Raw genomic sequence first — 16,277 nt, 5'->3', positions numbered from 1 at the left:
ACAGTCTATATACGGTTATATGCAAATTGAATTTCTGCTGCTGTTGACGGCTGTCTGATACATCTTATGGTCTTCATCAGTGAAACAAAGTTGTTGGCAGTTATGTAGATGGCCCATTTGTCACAACATGACGTAATATGAAACTTATAGATTGACTGAAACATTGCACACTTAATGTTTCCTTTATTTTTATGGTACAGTTCTGGAAAACATGCTAGTAAATGTACTGAGTGAATGCACTTTTTGTGTGTCAGACTTTTAGCTTCAAACTTAGGCCATTTGAAGACTTTGAGATACGGTTGAAAGTTCTGCGGAATGACAGTTAATTGACTTTGATTTTTAATATTTTTTTTTTCGTCAGACTATTGTTTTCATGGCCAAAAATAAAAATTCACACGTAATAGTTAATGTTTTTTCTTATTTCACAGTTTGTCACATATAATTACATTTAAAACCCAGTTAATTTAAAACACCAATTATATACTCGCCTAGCATTATTCTTCCTCATTTTGTGGGTGGTTCTGAATTGTTTCCGTAGTTTTTCGTGCACTTCTCGAAAACGCAAACTATCGTTAATTGACCAGATAAAGACCGGAAAGGAAGTCATTTTGACGCTAAAATAAAAGGAAACGTTTTACGATGTACTCCGCACATCTGACAAGTCTTGCTAATTAACCAGTTAATTTCACGATAACAGTGCTGTCCGTGACTCTGGATGATTTAACTGAAGACAGCTCTAGTTTGGGCATATATTCTTGTTACTTTGTTCCTGTTTAAGGTGGGAAATTTGCTGCAATGGTGCGTGTGACGCACTTGCAAATCGTCTATGGCTCGTTGACCGATGCAAATTCGAGTTTTATTTTGAAAGCGTTGACAGGAAACGCATATTTTCTTCGGTTTGTGGTGGTAGTGACTACGTGACATATAAAAGGCAGGACCGTCGCATCACACTCCCTGTCTGTGCTTTGTGGACAGTCAGAAGAGGGCTGCGCAATCTGCTGAGTGAAATTAAACTTGACTTTCTGTACAAACTCAACAGAACCCATCAGGAAACATGGCCAAGCCTCTGACAGACCAGGACAAGAGGAAGCAGATCTCGGTCCGAGGGCTGGCCGGAGTTGAAAACGTTGCAGACCTGAAAACTAATTTCAACCGGCACCTTCACTTCACCCTGGTGAAAGACCGAAATGTGGCTACCAAACGGGACTACTACTTTGCCCTGGCCAACACAGTCCGGGACCACCTGGTGGGCCGCTGGATCCGGACGCAGCAGCATTACTATGAGAAAGACCCGAAAGTAAGCAGCACACTGATGCCGCAGTCCTGCAAGTACACACAGCTGACCGGGGGGCAGTGGGAGGGGACGCGGCTCTCTGTACTGCAGTATCGCGACTGATGGCCCCGCGTGAGTGTTCGTGTGCGCGCGCCATCAGCTGCTTTCTTCTTCATATCCTTTTATAGAAATGTTCCGGCTGCTTTGTGTTGACGCGTATTGTGCATTGAAATGGCCTCTGAGTGTGTGCTGCTCGTGAGGGAGTCCTGTCCACACTGACATTTTCTCCGTATCAAAGCTGTCCGTTACGTAATCTGCTGCTCGTGCATCTGCATCAGCCTCAGCAAACTTGATCTGATGTACTGTGCGCCACTGAGGGCGATGCACGGCCTCGTTGCGTCAGATGATCGAGTACAAAATGTTGGTGGACATATTGCTATCCTGCACTGTCCTGCACTCAACTGGTTGTTGAGACGTGTATTACGTAACGCCCTCCATCCCCATCCCCACTCAGCTTTCGTCACAAAATGGCCACACACTGGTACAGAGGGCATATGGAGCTACAGTGTATACTTTTTCCTAATAATTATCTTACGTCACTTCTTCCCATCTACAAAATAGTCGACAATCACTTTTCTTGTCTTACTGGAACAGGAGGCTGAGAATTTACAAGTCATCTTGCCTAATAAATAAGGCAGCCCTTGGCCCCTTAGTCTGCTGCATTATGTAATTCCAGTCTGTGATCTCATGGAGTGTGAGCGTCTGACCTGAACTTCACTATTTAGGCTTTTGCTTTTAACCTCTCCTGCTCTTGGTTACAACTTCAGGTTGTGCAGTCAGGTTTGGTTCACATAACTTTAATTCCCACTGGACATCCTAAAATCTTGAAAGATAGCAATAATGGCTAAACATGGGGCTAACTGAAAACGACGCAGTACACCAGTATTCACCAGTATTCACCAGTATACACCAGTATTTCTGTTAAATGGACGGTCCTTCATGTGAATTCCATGTAACCTTCGAAAAAGCAGCCCTGACTCCCTTCTCCAGTTTAAAATGTCCTTTGGGACATACGTCCCCGCCCCCTTGCCATTAGCACTGGCAGGACCAAGGTCAGCGAGGCTACCGACATGTTAGTGAGGACACACAAATCCCACATGCCCTCATAAATTTTAAAGCACTAGCTCTTTAATTTGGTGGGCCATCATCAGTACATATGTTCATTTTGGGGGTCTGTGTTAATTTTCCCACTCTCACAGAGCTGTGAGGAGGCAATCTGCTGCGTTAGTGTGAGCTTCCGTATGAAGTGTAAGAGATATTGTTGGAGGAGCTGCCAGCAATAGCCCTGCTGTTGTTGCCTCTGACAGCAGCTGTTGTTTTCCCCCAGATATAATGTTGCAGGGCCATTAGTGACACCAGTTGGACCACATATGTTTAATTATCAGTGTCCTCCTGAGAATTTGTGGTCAGTTTTGCTCTACTTTTTTGTGAATTATACTTTTTTCATCCATCAAATTATAGTTAGACAATTGTGATATTTGTAGGTCTAATATTTGTCCGGTTTTGCAAAATGTTTTTGGATGGAGATGTACATCTTTTGGCTGCTATTTACAGTTTATTTTTCTCTTCCTGCAGCGTGTGTACTACCTCTCCCTGGAGTTTTACATGGGCCGGACTCTGCAGAACACCATGGTTAATCTGGCCTTGGAGAACGCCTGCGATGAAGCCACATATCAGGTGAAGGAAAGGATCATGAGGGAAGGATGGACATTATTCAAAGCAGTCCCTTTTCAGTAGCCCTTGATCATAAGTTTGCTTCACACGCTCGGCATTGACAGACACGGGTACAAAATGATAGCAAGCTAAACAAACAAGAGTAGTTGGGCACCTAACAAAGTGAACTGACACCCAAATATCTGCCTTTTTCGGGTGCCAGTTTTCCAACAGCTGTTAGAACTTGGCTGCAGGGATTTGCTCCAGTTCAGCCATGTGGCTGATGGTACATTTAACTGCAAGTATATTTACTGTGACCACAATACTTCTTTCCATTTTACTTTATTTCTGTAAGTTGTAAAGAAGCATGGACAGGCAGTGATAGGGAAATGTAGACAAAGGTTTTTGTGTAGTCACTTCATCACAATGGTGGGGCTAAATTGTAACTACTATTGTAACTATACTTTTATACATGGGGGTAAGAAAATATCCACACAATTGAGTATTTCAATATTATGTTATCTTTAAAGAATCTCAAAAGCACTGGATGGACCTTTAATTAATATTTTACATGGAAAAAATTGTGTCTGTGGTGCATTTTGTGTTGTATTTAAACCTCTGACAGCTAGATAGCAACCACACCAGTGTAGCAACGTTAACTGGCCAAGCTGAGACAACCCTGATGACATCATCAGGGTTATTTTCTCAGAACTGCCACAGCTCCTCCAGAGCCACAGAAGACTTTATCTTGTTGTTTTCACTGGCTGAGTGGAACTCCCTGTGTCAATTAAAGTTGATCGGCAAATTTGATGGTGTTTCCCTTTAATGGCTGTGAGCACCAGCAGCGGCTGCTGGATCAAAAACTCATGCTTTTGCTCACAAGACATCACTGTAAACGTGTTCCACAGTAAGAATGTGATGATGTGTTCTTCAGCTGGGTCTGGACATGGAGGAGCTGCAGGACATTGAGGAAGATGCTGGCCTTGGCAACGGTGGGCTGGGACGTCTGGCTGGTGAGCTACTGCTTCCTCTGGATTGACTGCTGGCAGACAGTGATGTTTAGTGCTGTGGACAGCTTTGTCTCAACCAGGCCCCGCTCTCTCCCCTCCCTGTTGTTTCCTCAGCTTGTTTCCTGGACTCCATGGCCTCCCTGGGTCTAGCTGCTTATGGATACGGCATCCGCTACGAGTTCGGCATCTTCAATCAGAAAATTGTTAATGGTTGGCAGGTCTGTAGTTTGCTTCTTTGTGGTTGAATCTGTTTTACACATATTTAAAAAAAACAGTGAAGCTGATGAGGTAAAGCACTAAATATATTGTCTTTGTAGTGTATGTCAAAAAGGATTAGAAATTTATAACGTTTAATTTTATTTACATTTTTAAGTTCTCTGGAATCCAGTGTTTGTTGAGGAACAATTTTCATCATAGTTTTTGTCAGCGATCTTTTTTCCAGACGAAACAGAGATGATAACGAAATAAAAACTAATGCATAAGGTCAAAACTCTGACAAAGTCTATTGACATTTTCCTCCTTGAAGAAACATGAGGCGAAAATGATTGCCAGAGACGAAATCCAATTTGGATTTGGAAAATTATTCGCCAACGAAATTAACACTGCTGGAATCAAAAAATACCTGCCATTTAACAGCACCGTAGTGCCCACACAGTACTTACTAATATTTGAAATCCATTGAAAAAGCACTCATGTACTCACTCATTTTAAATGAGGCTGGAGTTTTAGTCATGTGTTATGAGAAAGTGTTCTCCCTTGCATCAGAACAGAAGTTGTGGATTGTGTCGAAAAGGATGTTGCTTTCAGTGGACAGTATTGGTGCCCAAATAGTGTATGGTTAATATTCAAATAACAGCAAGTTGTGTGCTGTAGGTTCTGTGGGACAAGAAATGAATTCCACAGTGATAAGCAGCAGAGCTCATCACTACGGTTTGTTTCCACAGGTGGAAGAAGCTGACGACTGGCTGCGTTACGGTAACCCCTGGGAGAAGGCTCGCCCTGAGTACATGCGCCCAGTTCACTTCTATGGAAAAGTGGACTACACACCTGACGGGGTGAAGTGGGTCGACACGCAGGTTAGTGGGAAGAGACACGAAGATGAAACCAGAAGTGACCTTTGATTAAAGAGTGTAAGTCCAGTAATATGCAGGACATTTTGCTGTTTGTTAAAACAGACTGATCAGTGTCACTGAGACTGCATTGCTGTCATCAGTCTAATTTCACAGATGACACAGAGAATAAAGGAATAATAAACAGCATATTTAATATACATTTTGTTCCAGGTGGTTCTGGCTCTTCCCTATGACACCCCAGTCCCCGGCTATAGGAACAACGTTGTCAACACCATGAGACTGTGGTCAGCTAAGGCCCCCTGTGAATTCAACCTCAAAGACTGTGAGGATTGTCATGTGTACTCTTAAATGCTCATCATGCTAGTGAACGCGGACTCACAGAATGATGAAGATTCTGAACGTGAGTAACTGCTGTTCTCCCACAGTTAATGTCGGTGGCTACATTCAGGCTGTGCTGGACAGAAACCTGGCTGAGAACATCTCCAGGGTTCTCTACCCCAACGACAATGTGAGTGGATTTGTTGTTCTGTGTGCATTTTTACTCGGAGGTTCACTGCAGATTATTCCAATCTTGGCTCTTGTTTGTATAGTTCTGGTCCACCTTTATTCACATTCATAGTAACATCGTACTTACTATGTTAAAAACGCTGAGATTTGGGAACATGATGTCATAATTCGAAGGTCAAACTGATAGTGAGTGCACCTGAACTGATGCTTATAATGCCTTATTATTTATTTATTTATTTTTTAAAGTTACTTTATTAATCCCAAGCTGGAAAATTACTTCTCTGCATTTAACCCATCACTGATTGAAACACACACACATGCAACATGCAGTGAAACACACAGGAGCAGTGGGCTGCATCAAGCACCCGGGGAGCATATATTGGGGGTTAAGCGCCTTGCTCAAGGGCACATCATCCCGCTAATGGGGGGTGGGGACATTATCACCCCCCGTTAGCCTCCTGCCTGTTTGGTGGGGGAATCGAACCAGCAACCTTCCGATCACAAGCTGCTTCTCCAACCTCTAGGCCACGGCTGCCAGTGTTTCTATTGTACAGGAACACTGTGATGCTCTAGAGGCAGAAACCTTTTTCTTTTTCTTTTTTTTTTTTTTACAAAATAGTTACTATAAAAGGGTATTATTGTTTGTATTACCCTGATCCTAGCTTAGCATCTGTTCGCATCAGCTGTCATTCTTTACAGATCTGTGCTTTGGCTCCGACCACTCTTTTAAAGATCCAATAATCAATGAAATTTATGTTAACAATGTATCAAAACACTGTATATGTACATATGTGTATTAGGGGCTCCAAAGTGATTTCTCGCTGCGTCTTGGCTTTGTTCTGCAGTTCTTTGAAGGGAAGGAGCTGCGTCTGAAACAGGAGTACTTTGTGGTTGCAGCTACTCTTCAAGACATCATCCGTCGGTTCAAAGCCTCCAAGTTTGGCTCCACAGAGTTTGTGCGACTAGACCTTTCTACACTTCCAGACAAGGTGAGAGATCCATATCATACAAATTGTGATAGGGTATGATATGTTGCAAATGATGGCGTATCAACCTCACACAGATGTTCGACTATTTTTTGTTATCCTTATGTGTTTGAATTACAGCCAACAGGTTCTGATGGCGATCACTTCACTCTTTTAGATCAGTAACAGTTTTTTATGTCTACTGTATTTAGTTGTGTGAACTGGAAGTACCAACATCTGGAGTTTTTGTGGTCATTGCCAAACACACGTTGCATTTGTATAATTTTCTTTCAAGCAGAAAGGTTTGTGCTCTGCTGAATGTTTGAAACGTACACTATGCTGTTTGTTGACCTTTGTCTGTGGTCTGTAGGTGGCCATCCAGCTGAATGACACCCACCCTGCTCTTGCCATCCCTGAGCTGATGAGGATCCTAGTGGACATAGAGAAACTCACATGGGAGAAGGTACACGGCGTTCCAGCAGTGCGGTAACACACAGGCCTCAGGATGCTTAAAACAAACAGCTTGAAAAGACTGACGGGTAACTCGATTGGACACTTTTGCAAATTGTCATTCTGCTTGGGAAAATCAACTCAGCTGACTGCTGTCACATACTCTAATGGCATACGATGCAGAATTTGTTGGTTGCACCATTAAAAGGTACAGAAACCAGTTCTGGAGAAAGATTGCTGGTTGCCTAGTCTCATTTTTTGGCTGTCAGAACAGCCTGGTAGTGAGACTAACACTCAGAAACTTACTGAACACAGGAAACCACTAAAGAGAGAGTAGGAAAAAAGAGTGCAGAAGTCCTTTAATAGTAAAATATACACATGACTTAGGCCATGCAGATTAATTCAAAGATCGCTGGACAGAATCGTCCACAGATTTCATTATCAGTAGATTCATTAGTAGTTTTGCTGGGTCTGCTTACTTTCACACCACACACAGTCCACACCAAGACACACCTTTCTGTCTCAGGCCAGTTGTTCAGTTATCACCTTTCACACTAATGCAAATGAACCAAACTAATGAGTCAATGCACCAGCGTTTCAACCGACACAAACAGCTCAGGTGCAAAAGCAGCCTCAGCAGCAGCTATGGACAGTAAGGTGTGTTCAGGTGAGATGGCCAGGGTTTGAACTTTTCATTCTGTACACAACTCCTTCCACTTGGGGGAGAGACTGTCTAACAGTGACTCCACTCTCTTTTGTTGGACTCATCATGTGACAAATGTAACTGCTGCAGTTCGGCTGAATTGTCCCGCAGTCACTTATGCAGCAGTGCTGTCTCTTTGCATGCTTCAGTCCTGCAGTGATAGTGACACAGCAGCAGGTTGACCACAGAGGGAGGAATGACATGAGTCTGCAGCCACATCCCCTGACAGGATGTTCACAAATCAGCTTAGTAATATAAAATAGCGGGGTTCTATAGCTCCATTATACTCTGTATTTTCTCCATTGATTAAATAGTATTTATTGTATTTGTCAAAAAATATGCATTTTAATTGCTTTAATTCCAGGGTCACATAAGTGTTTTTTTCCTTTTTAAATGTGAGTCTGTGTGATATTGTCAGATATCTCTAACCCATCATGTGTCCAGGCTTGGGACATCGTGGTCCGTACCTGTGCCTACACCAATCACACCGTCCTGCCTGAAGCCCTGGAGCGCTGGCCTGTCGACCTCTTCAAAAACCTGCTGCCTCGTCACCTGGACATCATCTACGAGATCAACAGGAGGCACCTGGAGGTGCGAGGGAACCTCAACTTAGAATTCTGAGCAATTCAGGCATTCAATGTCAGATCAGATTTTTAGAAGAATTGAAAGTAAAATTGCTTTGGTTATTTGTCATTACCATTCAAAAAAGTTTACTTTGATGGGCACACAGAAAATCCAAAACTCTGAAAGAGAAGCCATATTTAGCAGGAAGCACACAGATATGTTGTGCTGTATCCTACTTGACTGACAGCATTCAGTTTTAACAGTTTTATTAGGTATGTTTATCATAAGTCATTTCACAGGCATCTCTGGCATGTGTTATTTCTAATAACTAGGAGAGCAGGCAAGTGAAAACATATTAATGATGATGCTTAATATTTAGAAAACAAAACCCTATGTGTCAGAATCATTTTCGTGGCTACAGTTTCATTTATGTGTAGAGACCAATATCAGAATGAAAGGCGAATTTGTTTCATCTGAATGTTGAGTTTTCTCTCTTCTCAGCTGCAGTGCAAAGTATGCATTTTGTTGCACACATCCTGGTGTGATGTTATTAATTATTCATGACAGTTTGGCAGAGCTCTAAGAGGAACTGAACTATGTGCAATATTGCCTTTTTTCAATTCAGTTTATTTATATGGTGCTAATTCACAACAAAAGTTATCTCATGACACTTTCCAATTAGAGCAGGTCTAGACCAAACTCTTTAATTAAACTGTAATACAGAGAACCCAACATTCCACCTTGAGCAAGCACTTGGTGACAGTGGCCAGGAAAAACTGCCTTTTAGAAGGCAGAAACCTTGGAGCAGACCCCGGCTCAAGATGGGCAGCCATCTGCCTTGACCGGTTGGGTTGAGAGAGAGAGAGCGAGAAATGGTTTTCTTTCTTTCTATAAATTCTAAGTACAGCTCAGCTCTGTACATGTACTGAGAAATGTCTGTTCTTTGCCTGTCCAGCGCATCGGCAAGCTTTACCCTGAAGATGTTGACCGCCTGCGCCGAATGTCCCTGATCGAGGAAGGGGATGTCAAGAAAATCAACATGGCTCACCTGTGCATTGTGGGATCTCATGCTGTGAATGGAGTGGCCCGCATCCACTCTGAAATCATCAAAAACACTGTGTAGGAAAAACCAGTTCACCCTCATCATCTCGTCTCTCACCCGTGTTTGCTAGCATAACATTACTGTAAAGAAACCTATAGCCATAATTACATTTGACACGATGTGTGAGTGAAGACCTGCTACAAGCTTAATGTTCATGATCCTAATGATTAAAGAATGCTGACATAACATCACCCAGATTTTATGTGCTCCTCTGCTCAGGTTCAAAGATTTCTACGACGTCGACCCTCAGAAGTTTCAAAACAAGACCAATGGCATCACACCCAGGCGCTGGCTGGTCATGTGCAACCCCGGCCTGGCTGAAGTGATCGCAGAGGTGTGTTTGTTCTTGTTCATACACACAGGTGACAGGTGCATAAACAGCACGAGCTGACTGTCAGTTGCTTTCTGAGCCCTCTGAACCATACTCACACAGTCCACACAGTCACACCTGCACCACCTGTGCAGCTGGTGTTAAAGGGATAGTTCACCACAACATCAAAAATACGTATTTCCCTCTTACTTGAAGTGCTGTTTACACACCTAGACTGTTTTGGTGAGAGCTGTTGAGTTTTGGAGATATCAGCTGTCTGCTTTGTCTTCAGTGTAATAGAACTAGATGCCAATTCAAAAAATACATTTGAAACATTTGAAAAACTCAACAGTAATGAGGCCCTTGTGCTCAAGATAATCCACAGACCTTGTTGTGAGCAGTTAATGGATTTATTTACACTACAGATTCATTTGTAAGTTTATGATGCAGTACGTGCCTGTTAAATAATGTGGTTCTCATTTGGTTAACATGTTATTTAGAGGATTGGTGAGGATTACATCCGTGACCTGGACCAGCTGAAGCAGCTTCTGAACTTTGTGGATGACGATGCCTTCATTCGGGATGTTGCCAAAGTCAAACAAGTGAGAGCTTAAAATGACTGAAGAAAGGTGATTATGGTCTCATGTGTGTTTCTCATCTCAGTACTCTAAATGATTTCTGCTTTTAGGAGAACAAGATGAAGTTTGCTGCCCATCTTGAAGAGCACTACAAGGTGAAGATCAACCCCAACTCAATGTTTGATGTCCAGGTGAAGAGGATCCACGAGTACAAAAGACAGCTGCTCAACTGCCTGCACATCATCACCCTATACAACCGTTGGTGTTGGTTCTTTTACCTTCAGCTTTTCAATAAATACACGTGAATTCAGAGTTAAGTAAAACTTTATTACTTTTATTGCTTGCTTGCTTGTATTCAGGAATCAAGAAGGAACCCAACAAGTCATGGACCCCCAGGACCATCATGATTGGAGGAAAGGTGAGTGGCACTGAAGGTGTTTCTGTCATACATTAGATTTTCTATGGGGACTGGAAACAGAACAGTGACAGGCACTGGTGGTCAGGCATTGATGTTAGACCAAAAGGCCTGGCTCACAATCTCCATTCCAGTTCATCCCAAAGGTGTTGGATGGGGTTGAGGTCAGGACTCTGTGTGGGTCAGTCAAGTTCTTCCACACCAAACTCATCCAACCATGTCTTTATGGAGCTTTGCTTTGTGCACTGGGGCACAGTCATGCTGGAATAGAAAAGGGCCTTCAACAAACACGTTGGAAGCATAACATTGTCCAAAATGTCTTGGTATGCTGAAGCATTAAGATTTTCTTTCTCTGGAAGGGCCCAACCCCTAAAAGGCAGCCACATAAGAGGTGTGTCTGGACACTTTTGAATATATAGTACATGTCTAACCCAGTCTCATTGCTCTCAGTGTAAAAGCTCTGTTTAACCCACTGTACATTACCTGTGTATAGTGGGTTGTCCAACACTGGTTAATCCTGTTGTGTGTACAGTTTACTGCTCCAAACCCAAGAGTGACTAGACTAACTTCACACATGCTAATATTTCTGAGTGCCTCGACAGCTTGTCAGGTTGGATGTGTTCAGAGGTTCAAGAGTCTTACATCTGTCAACTCCGAGAGGGTTCAATTCTATGACATGTGGTAAGTGATGGAGAAAATCTAATAAGGAAGGAAATATTCTTGCACTTATTAAGCAGGAAACTAAGCAGGAAAAATACAATCATACACATGAATTATAGTTGCTGATCTAATTTGCCTTGTTAATTCATTGTTAAACACAGTTGTTTTGACAGAAACAAAATAAAACTCACCAAAATCTTACTGGTTTTTCTTTCCACTGCAGAAGCAAGCTCTGCTAGCTCTTCTCTTTCTTCCCCTCCCTGTCCCCACCTGCTGTGTCTTCTGGTCGGAGCTGCTGTTCATCTCCTCTGTAGTGTAACATTATTCTGTTATTTGAGCGCAGACTCAAGTTTGAGCTTGTCCTCAGAGGAACCTCCAACCTGTCAGTTGTGTTTGGACTGATGAGTTTGTCCTCCTTAAAAAGCTAAACAACAATAATACATAGCTACTAGTTCCTCCTCCTCCTGATGACGTGAAATAAACTAAGGGCTGTCCTTGATAAGCTTGGTTCTAATTTAGTGTTTCTCAGCATGGTTATCTTCTGTGTTTCCAGGCGGCTCCAGGTTACCACACTGCCAAGATGATCATCAAGCTGATCACATCAATTGGAGACATTGTCAATAACGACCCTGTGGTGGGAGATCGCCTAAAGGTCATCTTCCTGGAGAACTATCGGGTTACTCTGGCTGAGAAGGGTAATGGATACTGTTGATTTATAATCTAATTGAGAAATTAGTCATTTATGATTAAGATTTCAAAGGTGCTCTTTCTTTCTTTCATCTTGGGTTTGCCATGTCAACGTTGCCTAGTGACTTAACACTTATTGTTGATAGTCAGGTGTCAAAGCTGAGTAGAGGATTGATACCAGAATGTCTGTAGCACTGAATACCAAAATTATCAAAATTGTAATTGTCTTGACTGTGTTTTAGTATTTAGACTTTTTGACTTTAACTTAAAGACAAATTAAGAGCTTAAATGTCTCCTGTCTGCAGTCATCCCAGCATCTGACCTGTCAGAGCAGATCTCCACTGCAGGCACTGAGGCCTCTGGTACTGGGAACATGAAGTTCATGCTCAATGGAGCCCTCACCATTGGCACCATGGATGGAGCCAATGTTGAAATGGCAGAGGAAGCTGGAGAGGAGAACCTCTTTATCTTTGGCATGAGGGTGGAAGATGTGGAGGCTCTGGACAAGAAGGGGTGAGCCTCATAATAGTGTAGATGGAATAACATTAAACAGGCCCTGAAATGATTTCTGAATTAGGTGGCTATTGCAAACAAATCAGTGTAAGCTGAGCAAAACTGTGGCCACACTCTATGCCTGTTGTTGGACACTCGAGGCGGTGTGTATTTTGTTCTAAAAAGAAACATGTCTTACTGTGAGGCAGTGTAGTTTTTTTAGTTTTTTATTTTGCCATTTTCAAATTACAAAAAAAAAACAGTAGCAACAATGACAACACAAAATCAAAATAGAAACAGTAACATACTGGGGGAGGTATTTCACATTTTCTTTTAAGAACGCCATGGCTGGGATTTGGCCTTGAATGTAATCCATTTCACGGCACGGTGGTGCAGAGATTAGCACTGTTGCCTCATAGCAAGAGGGTTCCAGGTTCAAATGTGGAGTTTGCATGTTCTCGCTGTGCCTGCGTGGGTTTTCTCCAGGTACTCCGGCTTCCTCCCACAATACCAAAAACATGCACATTAGGTTAATTGGCAACTCTACATTGGCCCTAGGTGTGAGTGTGAGCGTGTGTGGTTGTCTGTCTTTGTGTGTCAGATTGACTGGCGACCAGTCCAGGGTGTACCCCGCCTCTCGCCCGTAGTCAGCTGGGATAGGCTCCAGCTTCCCTGCGACCTTGACGGATAAGCGGTATAGAAAATGGATGGATGTAATGGATGTAATCCATTTTTGTTCAAAATTCCCTTTTCTAACTCCCAAGCGAAAAGTCAATTTTTCCCATGGCGTACATCTCCTCAACAATGTCCAACCACTGTCTTGGCCTTAGGGGGGTGGGGGTCGCTTTGCAACCAGTTCCTTGTCAATGCCTTTTTGGTAGCAACACACTGATGTGTGTTTAGCTTGCTAGCAATCGAAGTACATTTGCCAGTTCAGCAAGCAGACCCCCCTCCCCCCAATATGGTCACCTACCATAACCTGCTGTAATGTTTGGATGAATGTCTTTGTCCTCAGCTATGACGCTTTGTCTTATTACAACCGTATCCCTGAGCTGAAGCAGGCAGTGGACCAGATATCTGGAGGCTTCTTCAGCCCCAGCCAGCCCGACCTCTTCAGAGACCTCGTCAGCATGCTGATGCACCACGACAGGTTAGAGCACAATAATGCTGATGCAATCAGTGCTTTGACTATGCCGACACATAGAGAAACGCAGCATCATCACTGTAAAATGACCTATTCTAAATGAGACTTGTTCTCTTGAATCGAACTCTTCGTCTGATTCATTCGAACTGTTTGTCTGGGCTGCAGGTTCAAAGTGTTTGCGGACTATGAAGACTACATCAAATGTCAAGACAAAGTCAGCGCACTCTATAAGGTCAGTATGTCAGCAAGAGGACTTGAAAAACAGTTAAAATCACCTACTATAACATAAAGTACTGTAATATATAGAATAGGTTGCTCTATAGTAGACTGACTATACTGTATTATCATGTACTATAATCTACCACTATGACATGCAAAGTCAAAATACAAAAAATACATATCTGATCAAATCTGAGTTGAGACTAGAATGTTTCCATCCATGCACTTTACAGTATGAAAGTTATTATGCATTATTAAGCGTAATTAGTTGGTGAACCACAGCCTGCTTTACAAGATAATTTACCCCCACTGTCCTTCCTGTAATTGAAAAATCAATTGATCAATTGATGTTCCAACACATGAATAACCTAGTTTGTTATACTACATAAGTAATGTACATAAAACCTGTGATCATGTGACAATGAAGAGTGTGATGGTGTGGTTAAGCTGCACGTCATCCACATACTTATATTAATGAATGAATAAAGTAACTATACTCTCCTGTACTATACCATGTTATACTATACTTAACTATACTTGTACTTAAACTCTACTAATTATATATTACTAATCCTGCACTGCATTATAATACTGTATATGGTATACTATGCTATACTGCACTTTTGTGCTGTGCTATATTGTACTGTACTATACTGTATTATATATACTTTATGGTAGTGTACTTTATGGTAGGGTACTATATGACTGTACCACCACTATATATTTTCTCTCAGGAAACAGTTCATATTCATTTTATTTGCCAATGGGACCATCTCCCCCCTCCCTGTGTATCAACAGGACCCTAAAGAGTGGACCAAGAAGGTGATCCATAACATCGCCGGCTGTGGTAAATTCTCCAGTGACCGCACCATTTCCCAGTATGCCAGGGAGATCTGGGGCATGGAGCCCAGTTTGGAGAAGATTGCCGCTCCTGATGATCCTCGCTAATCCACATCTGCATCCTCCACCTCACTGTAGCTAACCATGTGGTCCAGCCACTGAAGAAAAACCATGTAGCTTTTTCACTGTGTACTGTAGCATTGTTTCTTTACATTACTGATCCCTATACAACCTCTGTTACTTTCAGTTTGTTTTTCAGTAACATGTGTTAAATTGGACTTAGTCCTTTCCCTTTCTTCCCCCTTGTGCACCAGCAATGCATATGGTTACCGGCTGGGTGAAAACCTTGTATCTCCAAGTCAGCCTTTCAGCAGCTAAGAAGCAGCCTAGATTTCACCTTGAAATAAAAACATTAAAGAAATACTTGTGTGCTACAGTTTTCACACAGCAGGGTTTCAAACCACAATAATAACTACATTCCCCTTTTACTTCTGAGCCAAAATGGCTACCAAAATCCAGATAAATATGCCAGTAAACCTTAGCACTGTTATGGTTCCAAACCAACCCATGTCTTCCGTGGAAGAGAAAAGGGACACACAACTGTGTGTTGTAAGGAAGCTATGCCTCCATATTCACAACAGATTAGCATTCATATTAATATTTCACATTAAAAGACTCTCCAACTGCTCTGTCCATGTTTTATGGTGTTTGCTGAATATGTCCATTTATGTGTGTCATTAATGTTCAGGGGAGTCCTGCGATGTAGATGTACCTGTTACCTCCTCAGCATGTTTGTGTCTGTCTTATTCTGTTGTACTCTGTTCCTAAAAGTGACCTGTGTTAGAAAATAACAAAGCCTTCTCTGCCTAAAACCCAAGTGACTGAATTTATCTTTGGAAGACGTATGTATTCTGTGGTGCTGTGTGTGTTTGTGCGTGTGTGTGTGTGTGACATAGATGAGTCCATGACACTGTGGATATCAGCTCAACTAACGTACTGTAACAACATCCTGTCCTGCTTCACCTACTGCATACAACTGTCTGACTGCTGTGGTGCTGTCTGTAGAGACTGCAGAAGGAAAGATGTCCTCCACACTGAACATGACAGTCAGGGCTTTTCTTTTTTGTCAATAAATGACAACTGTACATCAACAGCTCAGATGTCTCATTTCACTTTAGCACATCTACAGTCACAAACAAAGACAAATTTGTCCATGTAACATCAGGATAAGAACCAGGTGTGATCTGTTTTCAAACTATTGACTATATAGCTAACTCCTGTTGGTACCCTTCAGTGTAGGCTGAGAAAATAACCCTGATGATGTCACAGTGATGTCATTAGGATTTCTTTTCAGCTTGACCTTGGTACCTTGCTCATTTTTAAAAAGAGCTTCACAAACAGAGTAGATAAAATAAAAGAAAAAGATACTGAAAAAGCAAAGTTGCATTATGTGGAATGGAAGCTTGATCAATACTACAAATTAAAAGTCAGAAAGTCAGACTACTGACCAACGAAGCATTTGTTGAGATGGATGTCATCTTTGAGTGACAGGTGCAGTCCAGGACAGTACAC

At 42.2% G+C, this 16,277-nt stretch overlaps 1 protein-coding gene across 1 annotated transcript; it reads left to right on the top strand.

Annotated features, from left to right (window-relative positions):
• Positions 1-914: 914 nt before the first annotated feature.
• Positions 915-15,861, top strand: LOC124054164 (glycogen phosphorylase, muscle form-like). Its single transcript, XM_046379807.1, has 20 exons — positions 915-1,297; positions 2,909-3,010; positions 3,921-3,999; positions 4,111-4,214; positions 4,941-5,072; positions 5,280-5,391; positions 5,495-5,577; positions 6,422-6,565; positions 6,912-7,004; positions 8,139-8,285; positions 9,214-9,377; positions 9,580-9,694; positions 10,171-10,272; positions 10,359-10,506; positions 10,608-10,666; positions 11,877-12,018; positions 12,316-12,523; positions 13,518-13,652; positions 13,812-13,878; positions 14,664-15,861. Exons 1-20 carry the CDS (start codon positions 1,055-1,057, stop codon positions 14,811-14,813), a joined length of 2,529 nt encoding a protein of 842 aa, XP_046235763.1. The 5' UTR covers positions 915-1,054; the 3' UTR covers positions 14,814-15,861.
• Positions 15,862-16,277: the final 416 nt, after the last annotated feature.

Source organism: Scatophagus argus, chromosome 23 (assembly GCF_020382885.2).
Source record: "Scatophagus argus isolate fScaArg1 chromosome 23, fScaArg1.pri, whole genome shotgun sequence".
Taxonomy (NCBI): domain Eukaryota; kingdom Metazoa; phylum Chordata; class Actinopteri; family Scatophagidae; genus Scatophagus; species Scatophagus argus.
The sequence above is the reverse complement of the archived record's forward strand: the minus strand, read 5'-3'. Positions and strand labels throughout refer to the sequence as shown.

Excerpts from the sequence above, each read along its gene's own strand:
- LOC124054164 (XM_046379807.1), top strand. The coding sequence starts at position 1,055 with ATGGCCAAGCCTCTGACAGACCAGGACAAGAGGAAGCAGATCTCGGTC. Across the intron at positions 4,215-4,940 it reads AAATTGTTAATGGTTGGCAG|GTGGAAGAAGCTGACGACTG; the intron begins GTCTGTAGTTTG and ends TTGTTTCCACAG. Across the intron at positions 13,653-13,811 it reads ATGCTGATGCACCACGACAG|GTTCAAAGTGTTTGCGGACT; the intron begins GTTAGAGCACAA and ends TCTGGGCTGCAG.